Source organism: Grus americana, chromosome 2, assembly GCF_028858705.1.
Source record: "Grus americana isolate bGruAme1 chromosome 2, bGruAme1.mat, whole genome shotgun sequence".
NCBI classification, from domain to species: Eukaryota; Metazoa; Chordata; class Aves; order Gruiformes; family Gruidae; genus Grus; species Grus americana.
The window spans coordinates 152,970,229-152,995,277 of record NC_072853.1 but is presented as its reverse complement, the minus strand read 5'-3'; the positions used below and the strand labels follow the sequence as shown (position 1 = coordinate 152,995,277).

General features: G+C 35.9%; 1 protein-coding gene across 2 annotated transcripts in view; it reads left to right on the top strand.

Moving 5' to 3' along the window:
• KIF5B (kinesin family member 5B) overlaps positions 1 to 24,737 on the top strand; it is a 35,478-nt gene extending 10,741 nt beyond the window's left edge. The window contains exons 3-26 of one of the 2 annotated variants that reach the window (XM_054815202.1): positions 642 to 715; positions 1,184 to 1,288; positions 1,698 to 1,746; positions 2,066 to 2,121; positions 2,231 to 2,318; positions 3,818 to 3,942; positions 5,640 to 5,744; positions 6,149 to 6,294; positions 8,075 to 8,223; positions 9,534 to 9,727; positions 10,542 to 10,610; positions 11,686 to 11,892; positions 13,800 to 13,943; positions 14,551 to 14,736; positions 14,983 to 15,100; positions 15,454 to 15,515; positions 15,605 to 15,714; positions 15,899 to 16,000; positions 18,122 to 18,182; positions 18,290 to 18,361; positions 18,538 to 18,642; positions 19,146 to 19,362; positions 21,144 to 21,276; positions 23,554 to 24,737. In XM_054815202.1, the coding sequence (XP_054671177.1) occupies positions 642 to 715; positions 1,184 to 1,288; positions 1,698 to 1,746; positions 2,066 to 2,121; positions 2,231 to 2,318; positions 3,818 to 3,942; positions 5,640 to 5,744; positions 6,149 to 6,294; positions 8,075 to 8,223; positions 9,534 to 9,727; positions 10,542 to 10,610; positions 11,686 to 11,892; positions 13,800 to 13,943; positions 14,551 to 14,736; positions 14,983 to 15,100; positions 15,454 to 15,515; positions 15,605 to 15,714; positions 15,899 to 16,000; positions 18,122 to 18,182; positions 18,290 to 18,361; positions 18,538 to 18,642; positions 19,146 to 19,362; positions 21,144 to 21,276; positions 23,554 to 23,560 (2,684 nt within the window). In that variant the 3' untranslated portion in view covers positions 23,561 to 24,737. Of the gene's footprint in view, positions 1 to 641; positions 716 to 1,183; positions 1,289 to 1,697; positions 1,747 to 2,065; positions 2,122 to 2,230; positions 2,319 to 3,817; positions 3,943 to 5,639; positions 5,745 to 6,148; positions 6,295 to 8,074; positions 8,224 to 9,533; positions 9,728 to 10,541; positions 10,611 to 11,685; positions 11,893 to 13,799; positions 13,944 to 14,547; positions 14,737 to 14,982; positions 15,101 to 15,453; positions 15,516 to 15,604; positions 15,715 to 15,898; positions 16,001 to 18,121; positions 18,183 to 18,289; positions 18,362 to 18,537; positions 18,643 to 19,145; positions 19,363 to 21,143; positions 21,277 to 23,553 lie in introns of both variants that reach the window. The other variant, XM_054815201.1, reaches the window with a different exon arrangement.
• Positions 24,738 to 25,049: the final 312 nt, after the last annotated feature.

Below are 25,049 nucleotides of genomic sequence, written 5' to 3'. Positions count from 1 at the left end.
TAGTGGTGGTACAAATGGATTATGGGTATGATGGGGTGGCAAAGACTTCCCCATTTGGAATATCTCATGCTCGTTTTTGGAAAATAAAAGCTTGCTTGCAGGATGTGATTCTACAGTAACTGACTTGTAAACAAACCAATCCACCAGCCCCTCAATCTAATGCTTTGGGTTGGTTCATTCATAATTTGAAATATAAGCTTATGGCCAAGGAGTAAGATGCTTGAAACTGATGGCATAGCCCATTCTCTTCATAATTGGACAACTGAACTTTCCTGAAGGCAGAAAATATTACAGTGTTCTCCTGTATGGTGGTTTCTTCTGAGTTATCAAAGGCTATCTGTTCAACCTAGCAGTTGTATTGATTTCCTTTTTGTTCCTGACTCTGAAGTCCTGATTTTTCTGGTTTGAAGGAACAGATGCTTCTAATACAATAAACTAAACCACAGTCAATGATGACTTAATGCATTAAAACATTAAAACAGGGAACACCCTCCCTTCCCCCAACTCTAGCACAGTGTTCCCAAACACTGAATTATTTAACTTGCTGAACTTCTTGGGAACTGCCTGCTTGCATTCCATTTCATTTGACTTTACTTTAGAATAAGAAAATGAACCCTAACGAAAATGCTTTTTCCCTTTAGATGTACTTGAGGGATACAATGGTACAATATTTGCTTATGGGCAAACATCGTCTGGAAAGACACACACTATGGAAGTAAGAAATCTTAAAATAATTTTCCTCTTAATGTCACTGTCATCTCTTTTCATCACAATAATCTTATCTTTCTAGAAATAAGATGTCTGCTTGTTTTCATCTTGCAATTTCAATTTTCTTTCCACTGCAAAATTTTGATACCCTAAATGTTTTTTTAGGACTGAGAATGGCAATTATTATTTTTTTTTTTTCAGCCCTCAGTAGCAGGATGAGAAACACAAGAATAATGTTAATAGTACATTTTCACTTTTAGTAGTTTGGGAGGTTTCTGAGATTTGTTCTTTTCACTTCTGGCAAATGCTGGGCCTAAACAAATGGCCAAGATTTCCCTTCATAGATAAAATAAGTGCATCATACCTATCAGCATTTTAAAACTAATTTGTGTGTTAACTGTTTTGCCTTCAGATACTGTTTGTGATGTTGGATTCAATATGAATGGTTCACTTTATTGTATCTTTCTCTAATAAGGGGAAGCTTCATGACCCAGATGGAATGGGTATTATTCCAAGAATAGTGCAAGATATTTTTAATTATATTTACTCTATGGATGAGAATCTTGAGTTTCATATTAAGGTAAACTCTTCTTCATTGTTACTTATTTAATCTATATTAAAACTAGAAGTAGTCTATGGTTAAATGGATGTTCTGTGCCTGTTTCAAATGCCTGTAACTTGGAAAATGTAAATGTGAGTTATTTCTGAAGTAACTGACTCTTCTTAAAGAAGAATTACGTTAACACTTTAATCTTGTTTCCATTAAACATTGATGGTAGCTATCCTGATAAACTATGGCAGTGCTGATAGTGCTTGACGCTTTTGATCGAAATAGTTTCTTCTTAAAGGTGTATTTTAGTTCAGCCTTAAGGATTTGAGCTAGATGTGGTATGTGGGAGGTCATAGTAATCATCCTGGATCCTTCTGATCAAAAAGCAAAGTGTTTTGGCTTTCTGATCCTGTATCTTTATTCCCTTTCCCACTTCTAGGTGTCATATTTTGAAATATACTTGGATAAAATAAGGGACCTTTTGGATGGTAAGCCTTTTATTTATATTGAATATAGAAAGTAAATTGTTCTGGAGAGAAATACAAAAAGAACCAAAAACTTTCTCATGATACTAAGATAGGTATGCAGTATGCTAATAACCTATAAATGATAAGAGTACATCAAAATAAGAAAGCATGGACCTAATCTATATAATAATACTAAAGCTGTGATAGTGGTTGTTTCCTGTATATTAAGTTTTTTATAAAGTGTTGCTGAGAAATAACATCTATGACTTAGACATGTGTTGTACACAGCTCATTCATTTTGCAAAGAAATCAGATAGCTTGAGAAATTTTTCTCTTCCAGTTTCAAAGACCAATCTTTCTGTTCATGAGGACAAAAATAGAGTTCCCTATGTAAAGGTGAGCATCAATCTGATATGTTTTCATTTTTTACTCCTCTAGTGTACACCACTTACTTCTGGCTTGTTGGTGTGATTTTTTTTTTTTGTCCTTTTTTTTTTTTTTTTAGGGTTGCACAGAGCGTTTTGTATGTAGTCCAGAAGAAGTTATGGATACTATAGATGAGGGAAAATCAAACCGACATGTAGCAGTTACAAGTAAGTATTACCTTTTGTCTCCTCTTAATGCTTTATCGATTTGCTTCTGGTATGCCTTAAAAAGTAGGGAAGACAAAAATAGTGAGCTAAATAATTTGGGTTTTTGAAAGGGTCTAGCATAAGCAGTTTCAGTATGTCTTTCAGAAACAAGTATTTCAATTAATTTCCTGTTTATGTTGTTACTTAGACTTGGATTGAAAGGAAAGAGTAAGTGATCAGTGAGGAGCTTTGAATTATTGGAGGAAAAGGTGTAGTTCTGCATTAGGAATCATGCAAAATCCCAGTTTGTGATGTTTGTTTCAATTAGCCCGTGAATCTTTAAGGCACTGTGGCTCGTCTGCAGTTTGGCCATTCTGTTGCATATGCTAAGAAAAGCTGGTCAGAATATATATTCAGACATGCTGCAGATTTAAGCAACATCCCAATGTCCCAAGCTTTTTGGCCTGTGGCATGCAACTGAGTTGCAAGGAGCCATGTCGTAGGTCTCTGAATTCCCACTAGAGGCAGGATTAGGAAGTGACAGAGGGTTAAAAAAAAAAAAAAAAAGAAGAAAAGGGAAGATTAGGTGCATGCAAAATAATACTTCATTATTACTTAACAACTGAAGTGACTGTCAGAAATCTTTGAGAGCCAGTTTGTGGGTGTGTTTCACAATCTTCCTGTGTCTAGTTCTTTATTCAGGAAAAGAAAGAATATACAGTCATTAAGAAAATAAAAGATTTTTCTTGTCAGTTCTTTGGTTAAGGATTGAAAATAAAAATATGATGTTCCACTTAAGGAATGACTCAATCCTGCACTTGAACTATGTTGCTTCTAGCTAGTAAGGTTCTGAAGTGGGGGCCAGACTAAGTAATGGAGAAATAGCAGAAATTTGGATAGAAGGATATTGTATGTTGAGCTGCTTGTGGCATCAATAAGCTGGTCCTTTTAGGCCTGTGAGGGGGTTTATGGTTAAAAGGAAGACTAGGCTGATGTTCAGATGTAGATTGCAGTCTGCTTAAATGTTGTTAATGAATTAAAATTATTCTTTAAATTCAATAAATCTTGTTTACTCTGCATGTTTCACAGCAGAGGGAGCAGTAGATATTTAAACCAGAAGGGGGTGAAAGGTTATGGCCATCTAGTTCAAATTTTCACGAAAGGATAAAATGCGACACATTGTAGACCTACAAAAAAAAAAAAAAGTTCTGATATCAGAATGTGATTGTGCTTTCTTTTCTAATAAAGTAAATTAAATGTGATAGCCATAGTTGACAGGCTAGCAAATATTATCAGTGAGCTTATGTGGTATTAATTGAAGCCCAAGGGAGACTGGATCTTTGTTACTCAATTAAACAATATTATTGGTTTTGCTGCCTCTGTTTTTATTGTCATTGAGAGATTACTCTATATAGTTTCACTAGCTTTAGTTCTGTCGCTTCACTGTGAGAAGGTAATGTTTTGTTACATTAATTTGGTTGTATAAATATTTTTGACAATTTATATATTTTGGGTTATAGATATGAATGAACACAGCTCCCGAAGTCATAGTATTTTTCTTATTAATGTAAAACAAGAGAATACTCAAACAGAACAGAAACTAAGTGGAAAACTTTACCTTGTGGATTTGGCAGGTAGTGAAAAGGTAATTCTAAATTTCTTTTTCTGCTCTGAAAAGCTCCAGTTATTCTTTACAAACACACATTTTACATTAATGTAATATTGATTCTTCAGTTGTTACCTCTGAAGTGTGTTAATTTTGACTTCAAAATGTGGTTTCTGAATCCTAGTCTGGGTTGGCTATTAGGTAATACTACCTCTTTAAGCTGGTCTGCATTTCCGCAGTAAGGGTTTGTAAATATGGAATAGAGTGGGGAAATAGGCTAGAGTTCAGTCTCGGTATCTGTGAGAGCAAAAAAAAGTGTACAGGTGTGTTGGGTAACCAGGTACTTGAATAAAAAGAGTTTTATGGATGTGAAATATCTGAATTTTCTTATTTAGTGGTACAAAGTTTCTCAATTTGAAATTCTGATTAACATTGTTTAAAATGGCAGCTTGCTTTCCTGTGTCAGTGGCTTAAAGCAAAGAAGGAAATATGTACTATTTTGCTTAGTCTCTATCAGTTATAGACTGTAATTTAGCCTTTTAAGAGCTGGATGTATGTTCATCTTTGCTTCTGGGGTAATTCTCATCTCTTTCAGTCTTTCTGCTTGCTGTTGTCTTTCCTCATGTCATTGTTCTATGGCCTTATTGTTGTCCTTGATCCTGTGTTTATTCTGAAATGTGTTTCTTAGTAGTGGTCTTTTTTAATAAGAATGAAAAGAAGCATTGAAGTTGAAAACAAAGTTAAATAGATAGGCTCGGTTGCGGGTCTCCTTTGACTGTAGTTCTGTTCCTTTCACTGTTTATTTCAAACTTTGCTTTTGTGCTTCTCCCAGTCTTTTTGAAGTACATGAAGTTTTTTGATGCCTTGTCTTGGGTTGGTTTAAACATAGGCAAATAGAATTGCTTAGTTATGATCACAGCTTGGTAAGAAGAATAATAAAGGGAGAGTTACAGAACTAGAAGTCAAATTCAGCCCTTGAGGCAGAAGAGTTAAGGTAAATAAAATAGTGTCAGGGTAGAATTTTTTCTTTTTCCACACATTTGCTGATATCTACTTGAGTTGTAGAGCAGTCATGTAGGTAAGATTCAGCCTCTAAAATCTGTTCTCACAAATTCTTGCTAATATAGACTTTCTGCTGTATTTTCTAGGAGAGTGTGGTGGGGGAAGAGTAGTAGTAAGTGGTTTGTTTGAGTTTTGTTTGTTGCTTTTTGTTGTGGTGTTTTCTTTTTTTGGGGGGGGTTTCTGTTTGTTTTATTGTTGGCTTTTTGTTTTAAGGATGACCTCTGGACAAATTGTTTACACCTTCTTATTAAGACAAAGTTCTAACTCTTGGTTGCTCTGATAATGTAAATTTTTCATAATGCTTATTTCCTTTAACTTTAAGGAATTCAAACTTTTTTGCAAACTTCAAACAACTTTTGAAATTGTTTGTTTTATAGAAGTTTTTAACTCTCCATTTATCTTCTATGAAAAGGTGTATATTGCAGGGGAAATATTCATTTCCGTTTAAAAAAATCAGAAACATGTTCAACCACTGAGTTTTGAATGAAAAATTGATAGTGAATCAGGGAAGGAGTCTAAGGAGGAGTTTGCTTATTCTAATCTAACTTGCTTATGAGTACCTCATAAAGTCAGGGAGACTGACTTAGAAGCAAGAAAATTACTCTAAGTTTTATATTAAATGTGGAAGGTGTTTTTTGAAGATGCATTTAGTAATTTACTGAAATACTGTATAGGTTAGTAAAACTGGAGCAGAAGGTGCTGTGCTGGACGAGGCTAAGAACATCAACAAGTCTTTGTCTGCTCTTGGAAATGTCATCTCTGCTTTGGCTGAAAGCAGTGTAAGTGTTCTCTTTTGTATTTTTATACTTCAAGTTTAAAGGCTTGTATCTCTGAACGTGGTATTACACAGAAATTATTTACTGATCTTGGTGATATGCGTGGAGTCTCTTAAACTAATCCAATTGTATCAGTGCATTGAAAATGGTGGTTATTCTTGTATTGACACTGATTAATAAAGTTACATTTAATGTTGGAGGACCTAAGCATCATACTGACAGTTTTCTTGTACTCTAGAAGTTTTATGTCATCCCATGCGTGTTCAGTCCTATATTTTACGAATTAAAGTAGAATTTAATGTCTTGCTAAAGAAGTTATACCTAGTAAAAGCATAGCTCTTATTTCAACAAATTAAATAATGTGTCTGAAAAACCGTGAGTGATTAATTTAACCATTTTCTTGGTAGACTTATGTTCCATATCGTGATAGCAAAATGACCAGAATCCTTCAAGATTCACTAGGGGGTAATTGCAGAACCACTATTGTTATTTGCTGTTCTCCATCTTCATACAATGAATCTGAAACTAAATCTACTCTTCTCTTTGGCCAAAGGTGAGTCAATGACTTAGTATTTTGCTGTTACTATGTTTGGAAATAAATGCAGAATGAGAAATAAATAAGTTGCTGTGTTAAGATTCCTGAACCAATTAGAATGTTTACTTTCTGTAATTCTTCAGTGCGCACATGGCTAAGTGTTGTGATCTATCTTATCTATATAAAAATCCTTAAACTGGGCAGGATTGTGAAGACTGTATTTCCAGGGAGACAGTGTATAGTTTGGTTCAAAATGCAGTTTAATTTATAGTCTTGGATGGTAATTAATACTCTTTCCCTGCCACCCCCACCCCCCCTACCTTTTTCCCCTGCTCATCCCAAGTGGAAGGAGGGAGGAATGAGTTTTCTCCTATTAAGTTGAATCCTTTATGTGCTGGGAGAGCCTGTCCTCTGCCAATGTTTCTTTGACAGTGTGCTGAATTACATCTTCTGGTTTGTTTCCTGTATCTAGCATTCCAGTAACATTTGAGTTAGTACTTGTAAATTCCTGTGTCATTTGTAATTGAATTTATAAGTACCCATTTCAGGTTTGGTATTTTGTTAGGTATCTCTTCTTTGCTACTCTATTATCAATGTTTTATCGTCATACTCCAGTTTCTGACCACTAGATTTAATAATTTCATTTACTGGAGCACATTACAAAAGCTGTCAGCATTTCACTTAGTTCATCTGGTCTTCTATGTTAAGCATACCTCTTCCAGTGTAGTTCAACAAGGTAGTTTTCTACTGGTCTTTTCAGAGGAGATTTTTAGTACGGGAAGTAGACTAGATGACTTCAGAACCTCTTATAAACCTGGCAGAACATGGGTAGTTAGTAGGTGTGGAGTAATGACTACATGCTGCAACAGTGGAGTTTTTTGGTCTCTCTTAGAATCCAGGAGATCCTTTCCTCTGAGTATTTTTTTTGAATGAGCTATTGGGAAGTGTCTTCCAGCTGTAGCTCTGTAGTTTCACTGCCTTATGCTCTTGACTTCTTCAGGAGTTAATAAAGTACACTTCTATTTTTGACTACCATAGTTAGTCTGATATATTAACTCAACCTTCTAGGGGTGTTAAATTTATGCTGAAACTCTTAGCTGTAGTAACTGAAGGCTAAAACTTAACTGAGTAGGAAATCATGTGCCTTTTGGTAGTAATAAGTCCCAATAAGACTTTGCAGAAAGATGCTTATAGGAGTCATAATATGTGGGGGAGAAATTTCTACCTACCATTAAATTTTTCCTGTTTTCATCTTTGGGGAGCGTGTGGGGTATTTGGTAGTAGGAGACGATACACAGGAATTACTGAGGTAAGTGAGGTACGGCACTAAAGTAAAAACTATGCATTAACTTCACGAAGATATATTATTAGTGCCTGTAGTTTCATCTCCAAAGCTAATCTGCTCAGATGAGATTTGCTGGTTAACACCCTCAAAGTATTATGCACTTTGTTGGAGAAACGTTTGCTCGGTATGGTGAATGCTACCCTTTGTTCAAAGCTGTGTGCTGTCCTGACTCAAATTCTTTCAGGTGAAAGTATGCAGCTGAATTTTTCCAACTCAACCAACTTGAGATTTTTTTCCAGCCTTCCCGAAGTTTATTGTATTGCCCTGTCCATTAGCAGATGTATCAATCCAATTGAAAGAATACTAAGTTGGCAGGGAGTAGAAGTAAACTTTCGGAAGAAGTGGGAATTGTTTACACTTTCACCAGTGATATGTAGAAATTTTATTTAAGAGCCTTTAATTCTTTTCTTAAAAAAAAAAAAAAGTTCAGAGCTTTTTGCTCTTTCTATGTAGAGCAAAGACCATTAAGAACACAGTCTGCGTCAATGTGGAGCTCACTGCAGAACAATGGAAGAAAAAGTATGAGAAGGAAAAAGAGAAAAACAAGACTCTGCGTAACACCATACAGTGGCTAGAAAATGAACTCAACAGATGGCGAAATGGTGAGAAGCAATTATATTTTTTGTCCTGCAAACTTTAGGCAAGACAATAGATGCTGAATTAGTTATTTTTGGTATCCTGAATACTCAGAACACTATGCAAGACAGTAGTAGGACTATTAAAGCTAGGATAATAAGTTGATGTTAGAACTTCATATTTTTCACTGTATTGCAACTGGAACAACTTCTAATAATCACATAATGGCAAAAATGTCTGGAAGAATATTGGTATTAGGTTCTTCAGTACTTCATTTACTACAGAACTAGAGTTATGTACATTCTAAAAATTTTATTTTGGGGGAGAAGAAATTATGTTAACTGTAAATGCAGAAACGGAGTAAAATTCCCTCTGGTTTGGTTCTCTAATTCAAATCAATATCACAAGATCTTATCGTTGTTTAAAACTCAAACATGTTAATAAGCAAAAAACCCACCCAAACCCCAAAATCGCTGACAGTACAGACACTTATCTCTTGAAGTGTCTGGCAAAATGCAAGTTAAATAGAAGCCTTAAATTCAGGAAAGGAGGAACATAGGTCATACATACAGATGCATTCTGGAGGTTGGCAGTTACATAATTGGCAATTTTGTTAGACAACTGCACCACATCCTGGTGTGAATCTGAGAAAAACGGGCTCACTTAAGAAAGTTTAGTGGGATGTGATTTTTTTTTTTTAATCTTTTATAGAGATGGTATGAGACTGCACCTGAAATGTTGAGTATAGTTCTTCCAGAATATTGACACAAGATACTGGAGTGTTGGAAAGAGCCTATACCATCCAAGGACTGCATAAAATAATTTGTAATAACACGCGAAGGAATTTAGTTTAGTTTACCAGAGAAATGCCTTGATTACTGTGCATGGTGTTTTTTCTGTTCAAAGTTAGTAAAGTGTTCTCAGAAGAAGAAGGCTTAATGAGCATAAAAGGACAGAAGTGTAATTGAACAAATATTTTACATTAGAAGCAAAGTAATTTAAAAGTGGCTACCTAGCAAAACAGACTGCCAAGGGAAAAGAAAAGATCTTCTGTCTTCAGGGCAAGTTAGGTGCCTTTCTAGAACATACAGTTTGATGTGGGATATGGAGGTCATAGCAGGGTAACTGGGTGAAATATAATATTCTGTGGTAAGCAGGAGATAGTTTGGATGATCTAGCGGTCAAGTTTTTTACACGCAATCATGTAAACTTGATTGCGTATTAACTGTGGAGCAGTACTGGTAGTAGAGAGTATGTAATACTTCTCAAGGCTAAATTTGTGGAAGATACTTCATGGCTGACTGTACTGAAACTAAAGTATATCCTTTTCTTTAAGGGGAGACTGTACCAGTTGATGAACAGTTTGACAAGGAGAAGGCTAACTTAGAAGCTTTTGCAGTGGACAAGGATATTACTGTTATTAACGATAAACCAGCTACCACAATTGGAGTAACTGGCAATTTCACTGATGCTGAGAGAAGAAAATGTGAGGAAGAAATTGCCAAACTATACAAACAACTGGATGACAAGGTATGCCATTCTTATTTAATCTAAGACCTCTTGGAAATATATCTTTCACTGTATTATGTAATGTTTAATTTGCCAGTCTTCATTTGTTAGTACAGCTTGCTTAAATGTTTGCTGGGAGTGCCTACTCTAATTCTGAAGCTTAGATTAAGAGAAATCAAAATTGCCTTATCTGGTGCTAAGTGAGCATCCTTTCTTAGTTGCTCTCCCTCCTTTGCTGAAACTACTGAAAATGTCCTGAAAACTAAAGTATCAGTACATAGAAAACAAGATAAAAGTGAAAGTTAGGAAGGAAAATTTAATGAAAATCTTGAACAGTATTTCTGCTTTCTGGGTATAGAACATTCTTAGCTGATTGTTTGGAATAACACTGTACCAGAAGAAGGAAAATAATGAAAAAGCAAGAAAATGAGTGATCTGAAAACAGCAGTTCTTTCCTTCCATGTTATGCATGTTTTATTTGAACATAATTTTAAATTTATGCAATAGCTCTACATTTGGGGGGGGGGGGGGGGAATCTTTCGTGTCTTAATTGTTTCTTGGAAGTTAGAAGAACTTGGAGAAGGCTTGCAAAAGCACAGGTATAAGAGGTTTTTTTGTCTTTGAAGCATGGTGTTTTACACGTGCATGCCAGGTTAAAAGCCTAATGGATCAGCCAGTGAAGTCAAAAGGATTATCTTCTAACTTTTATTGCTTTCAGCTGTATAATTGTCTCAGAATATGGAAAAATTAGATGCCTAGCATCCACTGTCTCTTAGATTATTTTTCATGAGTGGTATTTGTCAGTTTATTGAACACAGTCTTACTTCAACTGCAGGATGAAGAAATTAATCAGCAGAGCCAGCTAGTAGAAAAACTGAAAACACAGATGTTGGATCAGGAAGAGGTGAGTTTTGCTCTTGCATCTTTATTCTATTTTTTTGTTTATCTTTCCTGTAAAGAAATTGGAGATGTTCTGAATAGATCACGGTTTATGACCATGGAATAGAATGACGGCTTACTGCTGTACAATAGTTCTCTTTTTATTCCTTATCTAAATGCTCTGCCTATTCATTCCCCCCCTCCCCCTTACACTGCGCTAATGGCTAAACTTAAACCAGTTTACTTGAACCTTAAGTATCCATGCAGATTGAAAGAATTGAAATACTTTACTCAAAGACTTTGGCACTTGTTTTTCCCATGCAAAGTTAGCAGTTTGTCAAAAGATACCTTAATTTACTGTAAGAAATCTGTTTTAAGGTTTACTTTTGGTCAGTTGCTGTACAGAGAGAGGAGGAGAAAGAGGGAAGCATAATGGCCCGTAATGAAAAAGGAAGTATCTGTGTGTTACTTCAGATCATACTTGCTAGAATATTCAAATGTTTGGCCAGTGATGTAACTTAATTAAATGGGGAAAATACCTATTAATAATGACATTGTTAATTTCATTTAGCCAAGATATTAGAGGAAAAAAATTCTGTGTAGTGCAAAGATAAAAAAATAGTCTTTGTGTACATGGCAAGAAGGAAATGGGTCAAGGACTCAGGAAGTTTGAGCTACTGCTTAATCTTAAATAAATCTGCCTCTTTAGCAACTGTTTACTTTGTCTAGTTATTCTTCAGCAGCTAACAATGTTAAAATGTTGGAATTTTAGTCCCTGCCTCTGACAATTTCACTCATGAGTAGTGTTCAGTGGCTTTTTTGAGAACTTGCAGTATTCCATGTGCATTTCCAGTTGCTGTCTTTGTGTCTTGACTTGTAATCACTTCCCTTTTGAAAATACTTTAAAAGCTAAAGAACTATGGATATAGATGATGAATTTAATTGTTCGTTATACTCTCACTGTACCTATCCTTGGCATCCTTATTGCATGATGCTAGACACTAAAAATGTAGATATAGGCTATTGTAATAGCTAAAAGCTTTTGTAAGATTTGATTATTTTTTGTTGTAATTTTAAATAAATCTCTATCAATGTTGCAGCTTCTAGCGTCAACCAGACGGGACCAAGACAACCTGCAAGCAGAGTTGAATCGCCTTCAGGCTGAAAATGATGCCTCTAAAGAGGAAGTGAAAGAGGTGCTACAAGCCCTTGAAGAATTAGCTGTCAACTATGATCAGAAGTCTCAGGAAGTAGAAGATAAGGCAAAGGAATATGAACTGCTTAGTGATGAACTCAATCAAAAATCGGTATGAAATTGGGATAAGCAATTACTGATAGTCATCAGTGTAACTTTTCTTGCCTTACCTGTTTTTCTTGCCCGAAGTCATTTAAAGGTTTTTCACAAGGGCAAATGGGAGCTTAAGTCTAAAACTTTTTTAGTTTTAGCAAAGGATGATTTTCTAAAACTAGTAAGTGTCAGAAAAATGCACAGTGAGTATTAATGTTGATAGCTCTCATCTTTTTAGTACCTATGGCATTTCACTACTTAGAGAATATTCAGAAAAATCCTAGATGTTGGAAGTTAACACTTCCATTACATGCTGGTGATCTGACTCAGTTTTGTTTGTCTTTCTGGTTGGGGTAATCCTCACTTACAAATGTGCTCCTTCCAACCTTGAAATTGCACTGAGCATGCTACAGCTTTTCTTGAAAGGAATGTGTATTTAGGGCACGTAAATTATAACTTAGCTTGATGCCTCCAAAAATAGGCAGTTGATTTTACTTTCTGAAAGGAGTAGTCCTGAATGCCAAGGACGTGTTCCAAAAGATTGCCTTGGTTGAAGTACAGATGCAGCATCCATCCCACAGGGTGAATATCATATGCTGCCTCACATACCTGCATAGTTTCTGAATTGACTGACAGTTTTGGTAGCCAGTTTTTTGGTAGACTTCAATCAGTTTTAAACAGTTAATACTCTACCTGCTATCCTAAAATTCTAAGGACTGGAAAGGATCAGCTTGATTGCTGGCATTGCAGACAGAATATGTGATGGTGCAAGTCTCGTTCTTCTCCGTTCTTGAAGATTAAAATTGAGTGGGTCTGGGTCTTCTCGTGAATGTGGCTTTCAATTTTCATTTAGTAAGATTTGACTAGATAGAACACCTGGCATTAAAATTTATGTTCATAAGATCATGAAACCTCTCTTTACTCAGCTCAGAATACTTAGAATTTTAATCTTTATTGCTAAGTTACATCACTTTAAGGTTGGCTGAAAGTCAGATGATCTCTGGTCTTCCTATTATGAGCAGCATTTAAAATTTGGTGGAATAGGCTAGTTGTATGTGGGTATGATTCTGAAGTATGTGGTTAGGTTTTGGGGGTTTTTTGTTAGTTTTGTTGTTTTTAATTAGTTTATAGATAATCAAGTAATTCTAGATACGATAGTAATGTCCGCTGAGTATCATGAATAACTCTCATTCCACAAGAAAATAACAACTGTTCTGAAATGTAGAAAAATTAAGACATTACAGTGTTCTGGGTCTGTCACAGCTAGCCCATGCAGTAACTGTCCTTTGGCATCACTGGCTGAAACTTTCCACCTGTAAAACTTCTGGCATTTTTTTAGAACTAGTGGAGAGCAGACAACTTCTGAGTATGCAAGCTGCTGAGTTGCAGCCATTAAAACCACAGCAGCTCAAACTAGCTGAAAAACTGCTCTAGAGTAAGTGTAGTGCTCGGAACCGGGTGCCATTTTTTTATTTGCAAGTAGGGGAAAGAGTTAAGAGATCTGCAGGTAAAGATGAAATTATTTTCCTTTACCAAAATATGGTGAAAAGTATTCCACTTGTTGTCCATGTACCTTTTTTCTATAAATGCAATCCTCTGCAATATTTAACCGTATATAACTCTGAATGCTGTTTAACAATGTTGATGTAAATTTTACTGCAGAGTTGTAAGATTGTATTTTGTGAGCTGAAGGCCTCTGTCTCCAGTACTTTACATTTCTGTCAGAATAAATACCATCACTGTAGGACTTCTAAATTTTTACTGTATGGCATATTCACATAGGTTGATACCAGTCTGGTTTTAGACATAAAAATGGGACATTTCAGTAGGCCACCACATGTTGCTGTATTTAAATAAATAGTATGAAACTAGTTCCAAAAACAAGAGTGTGTTTTGTTTATTGAAGTGTAATTTCTTTTACTGTAGGTCACTCTAGCCAGTATAGATGCAGAGCTTCAGAAACTTAAAGAAATGACCAACCATCAGAAGAAACGAGCGACAGAGATGATGGCCTCCTTACTAAAAGATCTTGCAGAGATTGGAATTGCGGTAGGAAATAATGATGTCAAGGTAAGAAATAGTGCAATTTTTAAAGCCACGTATTACACACGTATTCTGGATAGGTGGGGTCAGTTTTCTTAGTATGGTAAAAATAACCACTGTAGGAAGCCTCATGTATATTAGTAATTCGGGCATAAGCTTATCCCTTGCTTATGCTGTGACTTATCAGGTCCCAAGCAAAATTTGATTATACAAAGACAAGGAAGAGCAGGCATGATTTTTTTTTTTTTTTTTCTGAAGTAGGGTTTTCATTCATACTGTTAAACTGCCATATGAAATGGTCATAATCAATAGCATTGTCATGGAAATCTAATGCTGACCTACATTCACAATCAAGATGGAACTTATTAAAAATGGAATGAGGAATTGAAATAAAAGATAAATCTAGAAGATCACTGTAGGACAGTGTTGGTGTGTAAGCAGTGTTAGAAATTACCTTTGTGCAAACTTCTAAGTAATCAATCACAAAACCTAAAAGTTATGTTTTGGTGTGTAAATGCTCAGATTATCAGTCAAGGCAGGGGATGTGTGCTGGGCACTAAGTTGCTGCAGCTCATCCTTAATTCTGTTGCATTATCTGAGCTTTCTAAATGCATCATTCCACACTTTTCAGCAGCCTGAGGGAACTGGCATGATAGATGAAGAATTCACAGTTGCAAGGCTGTACATTAGTAAAATGAAATCAGAAGTAAAAACAATGGTGAAGCGTTGCAAACAGTTAGAAGGCACACAAGCAGAAAGCAATAAGAAAATGGAAGAAAATGAAAAGGAATTGGCTGCCTGCCAGCTCCGTATCTCTCAGGTAAGTGTTTCTTTACACTGTATTACTTATATGTTCTTTTGAATTCATTCAATCCAGAATAATGGTATTGTCTTACAGGCTACATTACAAATCTACTTGAGTAGTTGTATTCTTCTTAGAGTTTAGTTGGCACTTTTTTTTTTTTGGATAGCAGGTTACTTGTTTAAAAATAAGTATAAACTGTTTATACACGTGTAATTCTGTGATACCTAGTTCCAAAGTAAATGAATCTTTCCATTCTACAAGCATGAAGCCAAGATCAAGTCATTGACCGAATATCTTCAGAATGTAGAACAGAAAAAAAGGCAACTGGAAGAGTCTGTGGATTCCCTGAATGAAGAATTAGTTCAACTCCGAGCACAGGGTAGGAATTGCCTCCCTACACCCCACCTACCACCACCACTGTTTTAAGTATATAGTGATAACTAGGAAATTGTTCTGTTCTATTTAGATTGAAGGGCAGAGCTTTGGAGTGTCTTTTTGCTACTGAACATGTAGAATTAGTCAATGGGAAAGCATGTTTGCTGTTTGTAAAAACTGCTATGGATAGGATTAAATTAAAAATGTAACTGATTTAATTGATCTTTGTGGTGAGAGGGGACTTCTTCCAAATGTTAAGGTGTTGGGGAGGGAAGAGGGGATTAACACTATCTTCCTTATGATGACCTGGTTACCTGGCTGAAAGGTATTTCCTTTTTTATCCTCTATCCCTACTAGAAAAAGTCCATGAGATGGAGAAAGAGCACTTAAATAAGGTTCAAACTGCAAATGAAGTCAAGGTTAGTTAATTTCATTGTTTTGTTCTTAAAAACAAAGTGAAGCATGGCAAATTCTTAAAGCATATAATATGTACTGTGTTTTCTAATAGCAAGCTGTGGAACAGCAAATTCAGAGTCATCGTGAGACACATCAGAAACAAATCAGTAGCCTAAGAGATGAAGTTGATGCAAAGGAGAAACTTATCACTGAACTTCAAGAGTAAGTAACTGTCACTATTTTGGTAGTGCCGAATGTCTCTGGGACTGTGCGAGTACAGAAGCACAGTATGGTGGGAAGGAAGTGGCAAGCATTTCCTCAAGCAGTGTCTTTCTAACTTGTGTTGCTTTACTGAATGTCATGCCTGACAGGTTCAGTTGATGTAATATTTACTTTCTGTGTTCAGCCAAAACCAGAAGATGATGCTTGAACAGGAACGTCTTAGAGTTGAGCATGAGAAGTTGAAAGCAACTGATCAGGAAAAAAGTAGAAAACTGCATGAACTTACGTAAGTGATAATCACGCATAAAACAAATGTATGTGGGAACGCTTACATTTTAAAAACTAGTGACCTAATACAATGAAGTGGCTCTCACTTTGATATGCTTATTAGAGAGAGGCTTCAGAGCCTTCTTGAATTTAACTTTTTTAAAACCTTTGCACTGCCTTAATATTTAAAATTGGAAGTAAAATTACAAAAGATATAAAGGCTGCAACTTTTTCTTTGTTAATATGCTATAGGTTGGAGTAATTAACTTTTCAATTTGCAGCCAAGTATTGCATGCTCTAAGACTGCAAGAGGCTTATAACAGTTCCCTTACTCCTTTTTTTGGTTCTTTTGTTCCCTTACTCTTTTTTTTTTTTTCCTTGTGTGATTTAACTAGTTAGGTGGTTCTAAGTGGCTTATTCTTGAGATTAAACAGCTGCATACTTCATTGAGTAACTAAATACAGTGTATTAGTGAATTAGAGACTGAAAAGTTAATGCAAAAATTAGAACTGAATTCTGCTTGCAGGTACGTATCCAAGGGTCAGGATGAAAAACAGTTCTCAACTTCTAGAAATCTGACCATAATCTCTTGGAGGTGTTTCTAGAGTATCAGTAGCAACCCCTTTCTGGCATAGATGAATTTATCTTTACAGAAGTTAAAACTACATTATACTTAAAACTTTTTCAAAAGTGCACACTTTTTGGCCACATTTAAAAACACACACAGTGGCTTTCAGGTTTTTTATCATAGAATTTGAAATAATCAGAGGGACCTGATTGACCTGTACTGGTAACCAACAAAGAACACTTTTTTTCTTTTTCTTCTTTTAGCCTTACTGTGAAATACAGTGTTGGTTTAACTGACTAAAATTTTAACAGTACTGTCTCTTGAATCCATCTTATTCTGATTTATTTATATGCCACAATGATTACAAAAGTTACATTAGTTACAATAGGTTTCCTTGTCTTTTAAGATTGATATATGTACCACATTACTGCTGCTTTTTTCAGTTTGCAGGCTAAATTACATATAGGATTGATCCCTTAAAGGCACTTGCTATATTAGAAACTTTCTTCTTCAAAAGACTGGCAAAGAAACATTAAAAATTAGTTTGGAATTCTGTGTCCTCCCGCAGCCTCTTTGAATCCAGTTATTTTCCATTGTATGTTACAAATGTGCATGGCAAATGACAGGCCAGAAGCAATACAGATTATTCACATATTATTCGTTTTTCTTAGTTGTATAAGATGCCTGGAACTGCTTTTCCAGTGAGGTCTGGAAAATGGATAGGATGCTGAGATATTCTTTAGAATATTTTATTACCTCAAATGTTTAATCATTGAGCTGTGAACTAGTAGTGGAACTGGCCAAATGAGAAGACATTTCAAGATGAAAACACACCTTTTTGGCTACTTAATAGGAACACTTCATTTTCATGCAGTCCCTGGCCTTCCTGTTCCAACCTCAAGTCATAAAAAGTCCAAATTTGTTTCCTGTATGCTGTCATCTTCGTAATTGCACTGCCTTATAATTCTGAGAGATAACGTTAGCAGTGCAGTAAATGCTTTCACGTTAAATAGAAAGACAGAAGCTCTGTAAAGTGATAATTATTAGGTTATATTCCTGTAAAATGAGGTTGTTGTTTAGGATACTCGCTTTGGCAAATGTGTTGGGGGTGAGGTGGTAGAATGAAACAAAGAAAAAAATCCTTGATCTGTCACATGATACTTGTCATCTCAGCTGGTCAGAGCTAAGAACGCTTGTAGGAGAAGATCTCCCCAAGTATTCATCCTGAACCTGACCCCGAGAGCCTGTCTTTAGGGACATGGGTTAGTGGTGGACTTGATGATCTTAACAGTCTTTTCCAACCTAAACAATTCTGATTATATTCTAGAATATACTTGTTTTGTATTCCTTCAATATTAAAAGTACTAGCCTCTTATCCTCTGCAATTCCCCCACTCCCACCCTATATGGATTTTTGAGTATGGTGTCATCTGTTGGTTACATCTTTAGTTGAGGACTTCAACTGAAAAACATTCTTCATCTGTACCATATAGTGTTTATTATTCTAGTCTCCTAAAACATTAAAATTTCCAATTTTGCTTGAATGTTTCAGGATTAATTTATTCTATTTTAGGGTTATGCAGGACAGACGGGAACAAGCAAGGCAAGATTTAAAGGGTTTGGAAGAGACTGTGGTAAGATAGTCAGAATATGTTCCAAAGCAAATGTCGACACTTCCTTCCCGCCCCCCCCCCCCTTCAGAGTTTTGTTCAAGTTTTTAATTCCTTGTCCTTAACTGTAGGCAAAAGAACTTCAGACTCTTCACAATCTTCGGAAACTGTTTGTTCAAGATCTGGCTACTAGAGTGAAAAAGGTAACATGGTGCTGTAGTGAAACTTGGTGTTTCTGAGAATGCTACGTAAATTTCAGTTTAGAACTAAATTAGGAATTGATCTTTATGCAATGTAATTTTTCTGGATTAATCTAATATGCAAGTTCAGATTTGTACTCAAGCCTCCTCTCACCCTCCCTGTGCATTTGTTACTGCAGAGTGCTGAGATTGACTCGGATGATACAGGAGGCAGTGCTGCACAAAAACAGAAGATTTCCTTCCTTGAGAATAATCTTGAACAGCTTACAAAGGTTCACAAGCAGGTACAATGAGGCTTAATTTCAAGTTTTAATTAAAACCAAACTACTTAAGGTGCATTATTGTAGAAGTAACTGCATATTGGTCATAAAGTAACTGTTTTATAATTAAATACTTATACATCTTGAGTGTGTGTCTTGATATAAAACAATAGACTAAAGTTTCCTGTAAAGTAAATTAATAGCTATTTTAACTGCATGTGTGAAACAAAATAGCTGCATTTAAACTGAAGAGCATCCAAGTTGGTGTTTAGAGTTAGTGTATCAGTCTGGGGGAAGCTTGCCTGTCTCGCTCTGACTGAAGAACGTAGATTTTAAGTGCCTGTGTTGGGTAGCGCATTCTTCCACAGTAACTGATTTTCAAATTACAATCTTACTGATTTACTAAAAGCTTAAGCAAAGATAATATAATAGCGCTACTGCTTTGCCTGTTTAGGGGCGGGAGGATGTTTGCTTGGCAATCCCCAAGAAGAAAGATGCCAAGAAAATAACGGATTCTGTTTTTGTAGCTGGTACGTGATAATGCAGATCTTCGCTGTGAACTTCCTAAACTGGAGAAGCGACTTCGAGCTACAGCCGAAAGAGTTAAAGCTTTGGAGTCTGCACTGAAGGAAGCCAAAGAGAATGCTTCTCGTGATCGCAAACGGTATCAGCAAGAAGTAGATCGTATAAAGGAAGCTGTAAGATCCAAGAACATGGCCAGAAGAGGACATTCTGCACAAATTGGTTAGTAAAGAATCCCCTGCCCCATAAAGCTTCATCTCTCTCCTGATTTTTTTTTTATCTTTGTGCATGTGTGCATCCTTCAACCCTAGTGGGAGCTGCCTGTGTGAACATGGTGTATTTTCTATCACGAGTTATATTTTGGTTAATAGACTGTGTGTGTGGGTCGTGGTGTATGGTTGGTTGGGTTTTTTATTTGTTTATTGTAAATAAGTCTCTTCCTGGTAGCTGGATTTTTGGGAAAGGCGTACCAACCTAGAATTCTAGCCTGAACGTGTGTTCCATTTCCTAGAACAAAACAATACACTGAATGTGGCTCTTAGGACTTTAACATGTTTCCATAGGAATTTCTAAGACTAAGTAGGTATTCCAAAATAAGGAGAGAGATTAAGCCATCACCTTAAACGACAACAAAATTGTCTTGCTGTCTCTTGATCTTGTGAGAGGGGCAGACAGAAACCCACAACTAACAGCCTCAGATCCCTAATTGCCTTTTCGGTTCTTTGTTCCAAAACATACAGTACTCCATAGCTCTCCCTAGGGGACAAGAATGGAAAAAACCTCAGAAATCTGTAGCAGCTACTAGTGTTTCTTACCATGTGGTGGGAAGGCAGTCATATTCTCTTGGTCCTCCACCTGCCACTATGCTGTGAAGTGCTGAGGGCCAAGAACGTGTGTGATCAGTGGAGGACTTAACTGTGCCTATTTCATTATAGTAGAAGTAACTATGGGTTCCAGCCTTTTTGTTGTCCTGTGTCAGGACTTCAGTAATCAACACACTTCTCTTAAATGCTAATACAGCTGAAATGAGCATTGCAGTTAAACTTCGTTCATATTCTGTAGGTCTGCAAAGAGCTGCTGCAGAATAGTTTTGGTTTTTTTTCTTGGTTGCTTCAAGTGGTGGCTTGAAGACAGGTGCTTTCCTGTCTTATCTTTCTCTCATGTGATCTCCAGGAAGACAAATGGAATTTTCTAGTGAGCTTACCACAAGTATAAAGCCTCTTGTACTTAAATGTCTAGTCGAACTAAGCATGTCTTACTGGACATCAGCTTCCTGTAAGGCAGAAATGGAGAAGTTTCTCTGATGTGGTTGCTACCTGTTGATGCTTGATATCCACTCTTACTGCTGAAACTTTTAAACGCTTCTGTTCAATATTAAAGAACTTTGAGAAACACTCTATAGTTTCAATCAGTTTTGCACTACTCTTAACAGGACATGCACAACAGTATGAGTTTACAAAGTGAATGCAGCTTGTGAATTATCTGTCAAAACTACTGGTTTTGAATTCAGTAATAGAGCAAGTTTTATTTTTATAGGGTGGTAAGAAGTTGATGAAGCAGTGTTACCTGTGGACTGACTGCAGAGTAACTAGTGGCTTATCAGTCAAGTAGATGTGGGAAATACAGCAGGGTATAATGATTCTTTACAGGAACATAAAACCTCATGAAACTTTGTCTAGCGATGTGTCTTATTTGAGTTCTTATTTGCCAAGAAATAGGACTTATACAGGGAAATACATTAGATGGGGCAGATAGCCCCATCTTTGCTAGCTTTAATTCTTCTAGGGACAATAAAGGCAAAATCTTGTCTATTTTTCAGGGCTTGTAATAGTTGATACTAACCTGTTAAATTCTCAGAACATCATCCCCTAAACTTTTCTTATTCAAAGTGCATGTAATGTTGATTGTTACATTTGGGATACTGTAAAATAAAGCATTAGTAAATTTGAGTAATCAAAGGTAAAATTGTGATGTATATATTTGTCATGTTTCTTTTCATGCAGCTAAGCCTATCCGTCCTGGCCAACATCCAGCAGCTTCTCCAACTCATCCAAGTGCAATTCGTGGTGGAGGTGCGTTCACTCAAAACAGCCAGCCAGTTGCACTGCGTGGAGGTGGAGGACGACAAGACAAAGTGTAAGTTTGTCTTGTAGGATTTTTAAATGTGTGATTAAACCACTTCGTATTAGTTTTATTAGAGTTCATTCTGTGGCATAAAATCACTCAGTCCTTTTGCAGAATTTTATAGTTAGAGGAACAGTATACATGTACATCTGACTAATGCTGCTGCTGCTTTTGTTATGAAACTGGTGTTTGTTGTAAAGTGGTAGTTCTGGAATTGTTCTGCTGGAGTAGAACAAACTGTGAAAACAGCCGATTGGAGATAGTTACCAGTCACAGCCAATAGCTGCTGTTTGGGAAAGGAGTGAATGGCTTGCTAGTATCTTTCAGCAATGAAATGAAAAAGTGACTCTGTTCTTGTAGTAAGAACAGCAAATAAACAACATAATTGCACACTGCTTCATGTGTAAGTAATTTGGAAGTATTTGACAGAAAAATTAATCTCTTCATCTGGTAAATTTAAAATGTTAGCCTAGTTAAAATACAGTTACTGTAATTGATACTAATATGTGCACTTATTTGAAAATGTCTCTAATCTCTGAAGTAATTATATGTAGTCTGGTACTTAATATGCTTAAGTTGCTCACAGAATCATGTCTCTCTTTAATTAAACATCTGCATTATAATTGGTCTGTTGTTCACCAAACAGTAATACTTTGCTGCATTCTCTGTTGTCATTTTCACTTCTGAGCATTTGTATAAATGTCATCTAGGCATTCCCTTAGTTAAGATTATCTGCATCTTCAGTTTGAAAATACTCCAAAAATTATTGTGCGGTGCTTGAATCCTGGGCCCTTCTGTTTTGAAGGGCTCCAGAGCAGCTTACGTTAATCTTGTTTCCATTTGTTTCTTTGTATTAGCTGACTGACTTTCTAAAGCTTTTTCTCTGATTTAAAGAAAACCAGACTGTAATACTAGTTAGGGTCCCGCGTTATGTTCAGTAGTGTCTCTTATTTACTAAGAGGTTGAAGTGATATGTACTTTAACCTTGAATAGCGTTTACCTTGAATGACCAAGGAGCTGGCAATTCATGGATTCTTGATTATGTTGATATGGTGAAATTAATCTTCAGACAGATTGCCTTTGTAGCCCAAGTAGCTGTCTCAGCTGTCCAAAGTAGAGACATTTCAAGGTATGATTGACCCAATTTATTTTAGATGCCTACTTTAGCATGAGTTTGCATGTGCTCTGATGTTGCCTAGAATTCTAACTGAAGAGAGCCTACTTAGTCTCATGCTTCTTTAAGAGTACTTAAAATAGTTGATATAATCAGCAATAAATAACTCAATTTTGAGATTGCATTTTGCTTTGCAGAAGAGCCTTCACTGTTAGTCCTGGGGAATTTAAATAGGAGACTTAGCACTTTGACTTTTGGACTATTTGTAGATAAATCATGAAGGAGTAAAAAATAGCTAATCATTAGCTGAAAACCCTTTTTAGCAAACCAACCAAAAATAATTCCTGCGTAATATGCTTATAGAATCCATTAAGCAGTTGTAGAAGTTTCATATCATTCTTCTAATGTCAGTATGTTACCTTTTGCTGTAGAACTAAACAGAGCTTAGCATTTAAAGGCAGGAGAGTGATTGAAATTTATTCCAACTTTCCTATAATGTTTTTGGAAGAACCTGTCCCTTATGGAAGTAAAGGAACAAAACTTTCTTGAACTTTATTTCACTATTAAATATAAATTTTTTCTGAGCTTGTGAAAAGTATCTGAACTTCTGGTTAGAGAAGAACTTTTGGTACAGTAGGAACATGATGTACTGTTTTACGTTCGGAGACTACCATTTAACAAATTATTCTGGAAACATTAAAGAAATAGATAGTAAACTGTTATTTCCCTATGCAAATCAAACTTTTTTAGGATGATTAATGCTAAATGATCTCTTCATTCCCATTTCATCTTCCCAAAACAGCGAAGTCAAAACTTTGCAGCAGCTGGTAAGGTGGTATCCAGACAGTTATCACTGGCATGGAAAAGTAGCAAGAGCCATGGGAAATGGAGCTGGGTTATAATTGGTTTGTGTTTGTAATGTTTACTCTGTTAAGGCAATCAAGATTGGATACTCAGTTTATTGTGCTGTGAATTTGTTGGTAAGAGACAGCATTGCTTAAATGCTTTGTGTTGTGTAATTTCTTATTCTAAAGCAGATGTTTTGTTAGCACTTACTGAGTGGTCTAAGAATTGGGCTGATAAAGGCTGTGAATACGTCTACTGTAAATGTAAATAATGTGGCTTTTTTTGGCTTATGAGGTGCAAGCATTTAACTCTGTTTTTCTCATTTACAGTTGCTGAAAAGTAAACACAGCGTGAGGAGGATTGGATATCGTGTAGAGGGAGTCATTCCATGACAATAATCTCTCCCTTTGGGGACTGTAGGATTATTTTTTGAAAATGTATAAATTATACCTGGCCTGTACAGCTCTTCCCCCTTCTACAAATTCTGCTAACTGATTCCCAAAAAAAAAAAACCTAGAGTGCAATTTTGGCGTCTTGAAAAATGACATGTTACTTAAAGTGTAGCTCTGCTCATTACACAGTTTGTCTTTCATGTCTTAAATTTAGTCTGCACTGTGCCAAGCTGAATGTATGTTGAGAAAAATCTTAGTTCAAATTTTCTAGCTTAATTTGTGTACATCTTATTGTCTTAGGGAATGTGCAACAGTGTTTAAGTATACTTTCATTTTTATCACTTCACATAACACTACATGTCCAACTGAATTAGAATGGCACTCTACATTACAGTTTTCTTTTGGAATGCTACATAGAGCATTGGAACTAAATTTCTTTGTACAGTGTAAGAATACTGAAGTGTGCTTACAACAACTGCCGTAAGGCACTGAGATTGCTACACCATAGAACTAAAGAGTTCAGTATGAACAAGGCTGTTTAACTGTTATCTGATTCAATGCCCGTTTATTGGGTAATTTAGAATTAAATATTGTACAGTAATAAGAGTAAACCTCAGTTTACAAAAAAGACTTTGGCAATGGATTATCCCATCTGTCCTGTTCTTGATTCTATACACAGTACAGTCTGGTGGAGTAAAAACATTCTGCTTCATACCAATGAGCCTGTCTATCCATTTGTCTGTATCTGTGATGGTTCACTTTTGCTATTTTATAATAGTGAAATGAGCACAATCTGAAATTTAACTTGATATTCCACTATATACACAGTACTGGAATTTTTTGCTAAAATTTTAACTTTTGGACTTCAAATTTAATTAAAAAAAATTCAGCAACTGGCCGATGAATTCAGATACACTAATAAAGGATACACCTTTTAAAAAGTGATGTATCTGGAAATCCCAGAGACACGTGTTTAAAAAAAAAAAAAAAATAAAGTGCTATCCTGAATTGTATTTGTAATCCATTTGTAAGTAGGTATATGAAATGTCCAAACTAGTAGTTGTTGAATATTTTTTCTTCTCTTTGCAATAAAGTCCTGTAAAGTGGCTAACCAAATGAAATGGGTTTTTTTTGTTTTGTTTTGAGCTCCAATACTCTCACTAAAGTGAATCTGGGTTTTAAAATTCTATAGTATCATTTGCCTAACTTATTCCTAGGGTTTAGCCACTATAATTTTTAGAACAGCCGCCTTCTGGATGGAAATTAGTTACCAGGTCTTAAACAAAGAAGGAACTTGGTATTACTGAAGGAATTCAGTGAGCTTTCCAGACCCAGTTGGTACCACTTTGTGTACTAGCTTGAATTTTTTGCTGGGTATCCATCAGTTATTGTGGAAACAGTAGAGACTCTGTGACTGTTCAGAGAGCAAATCA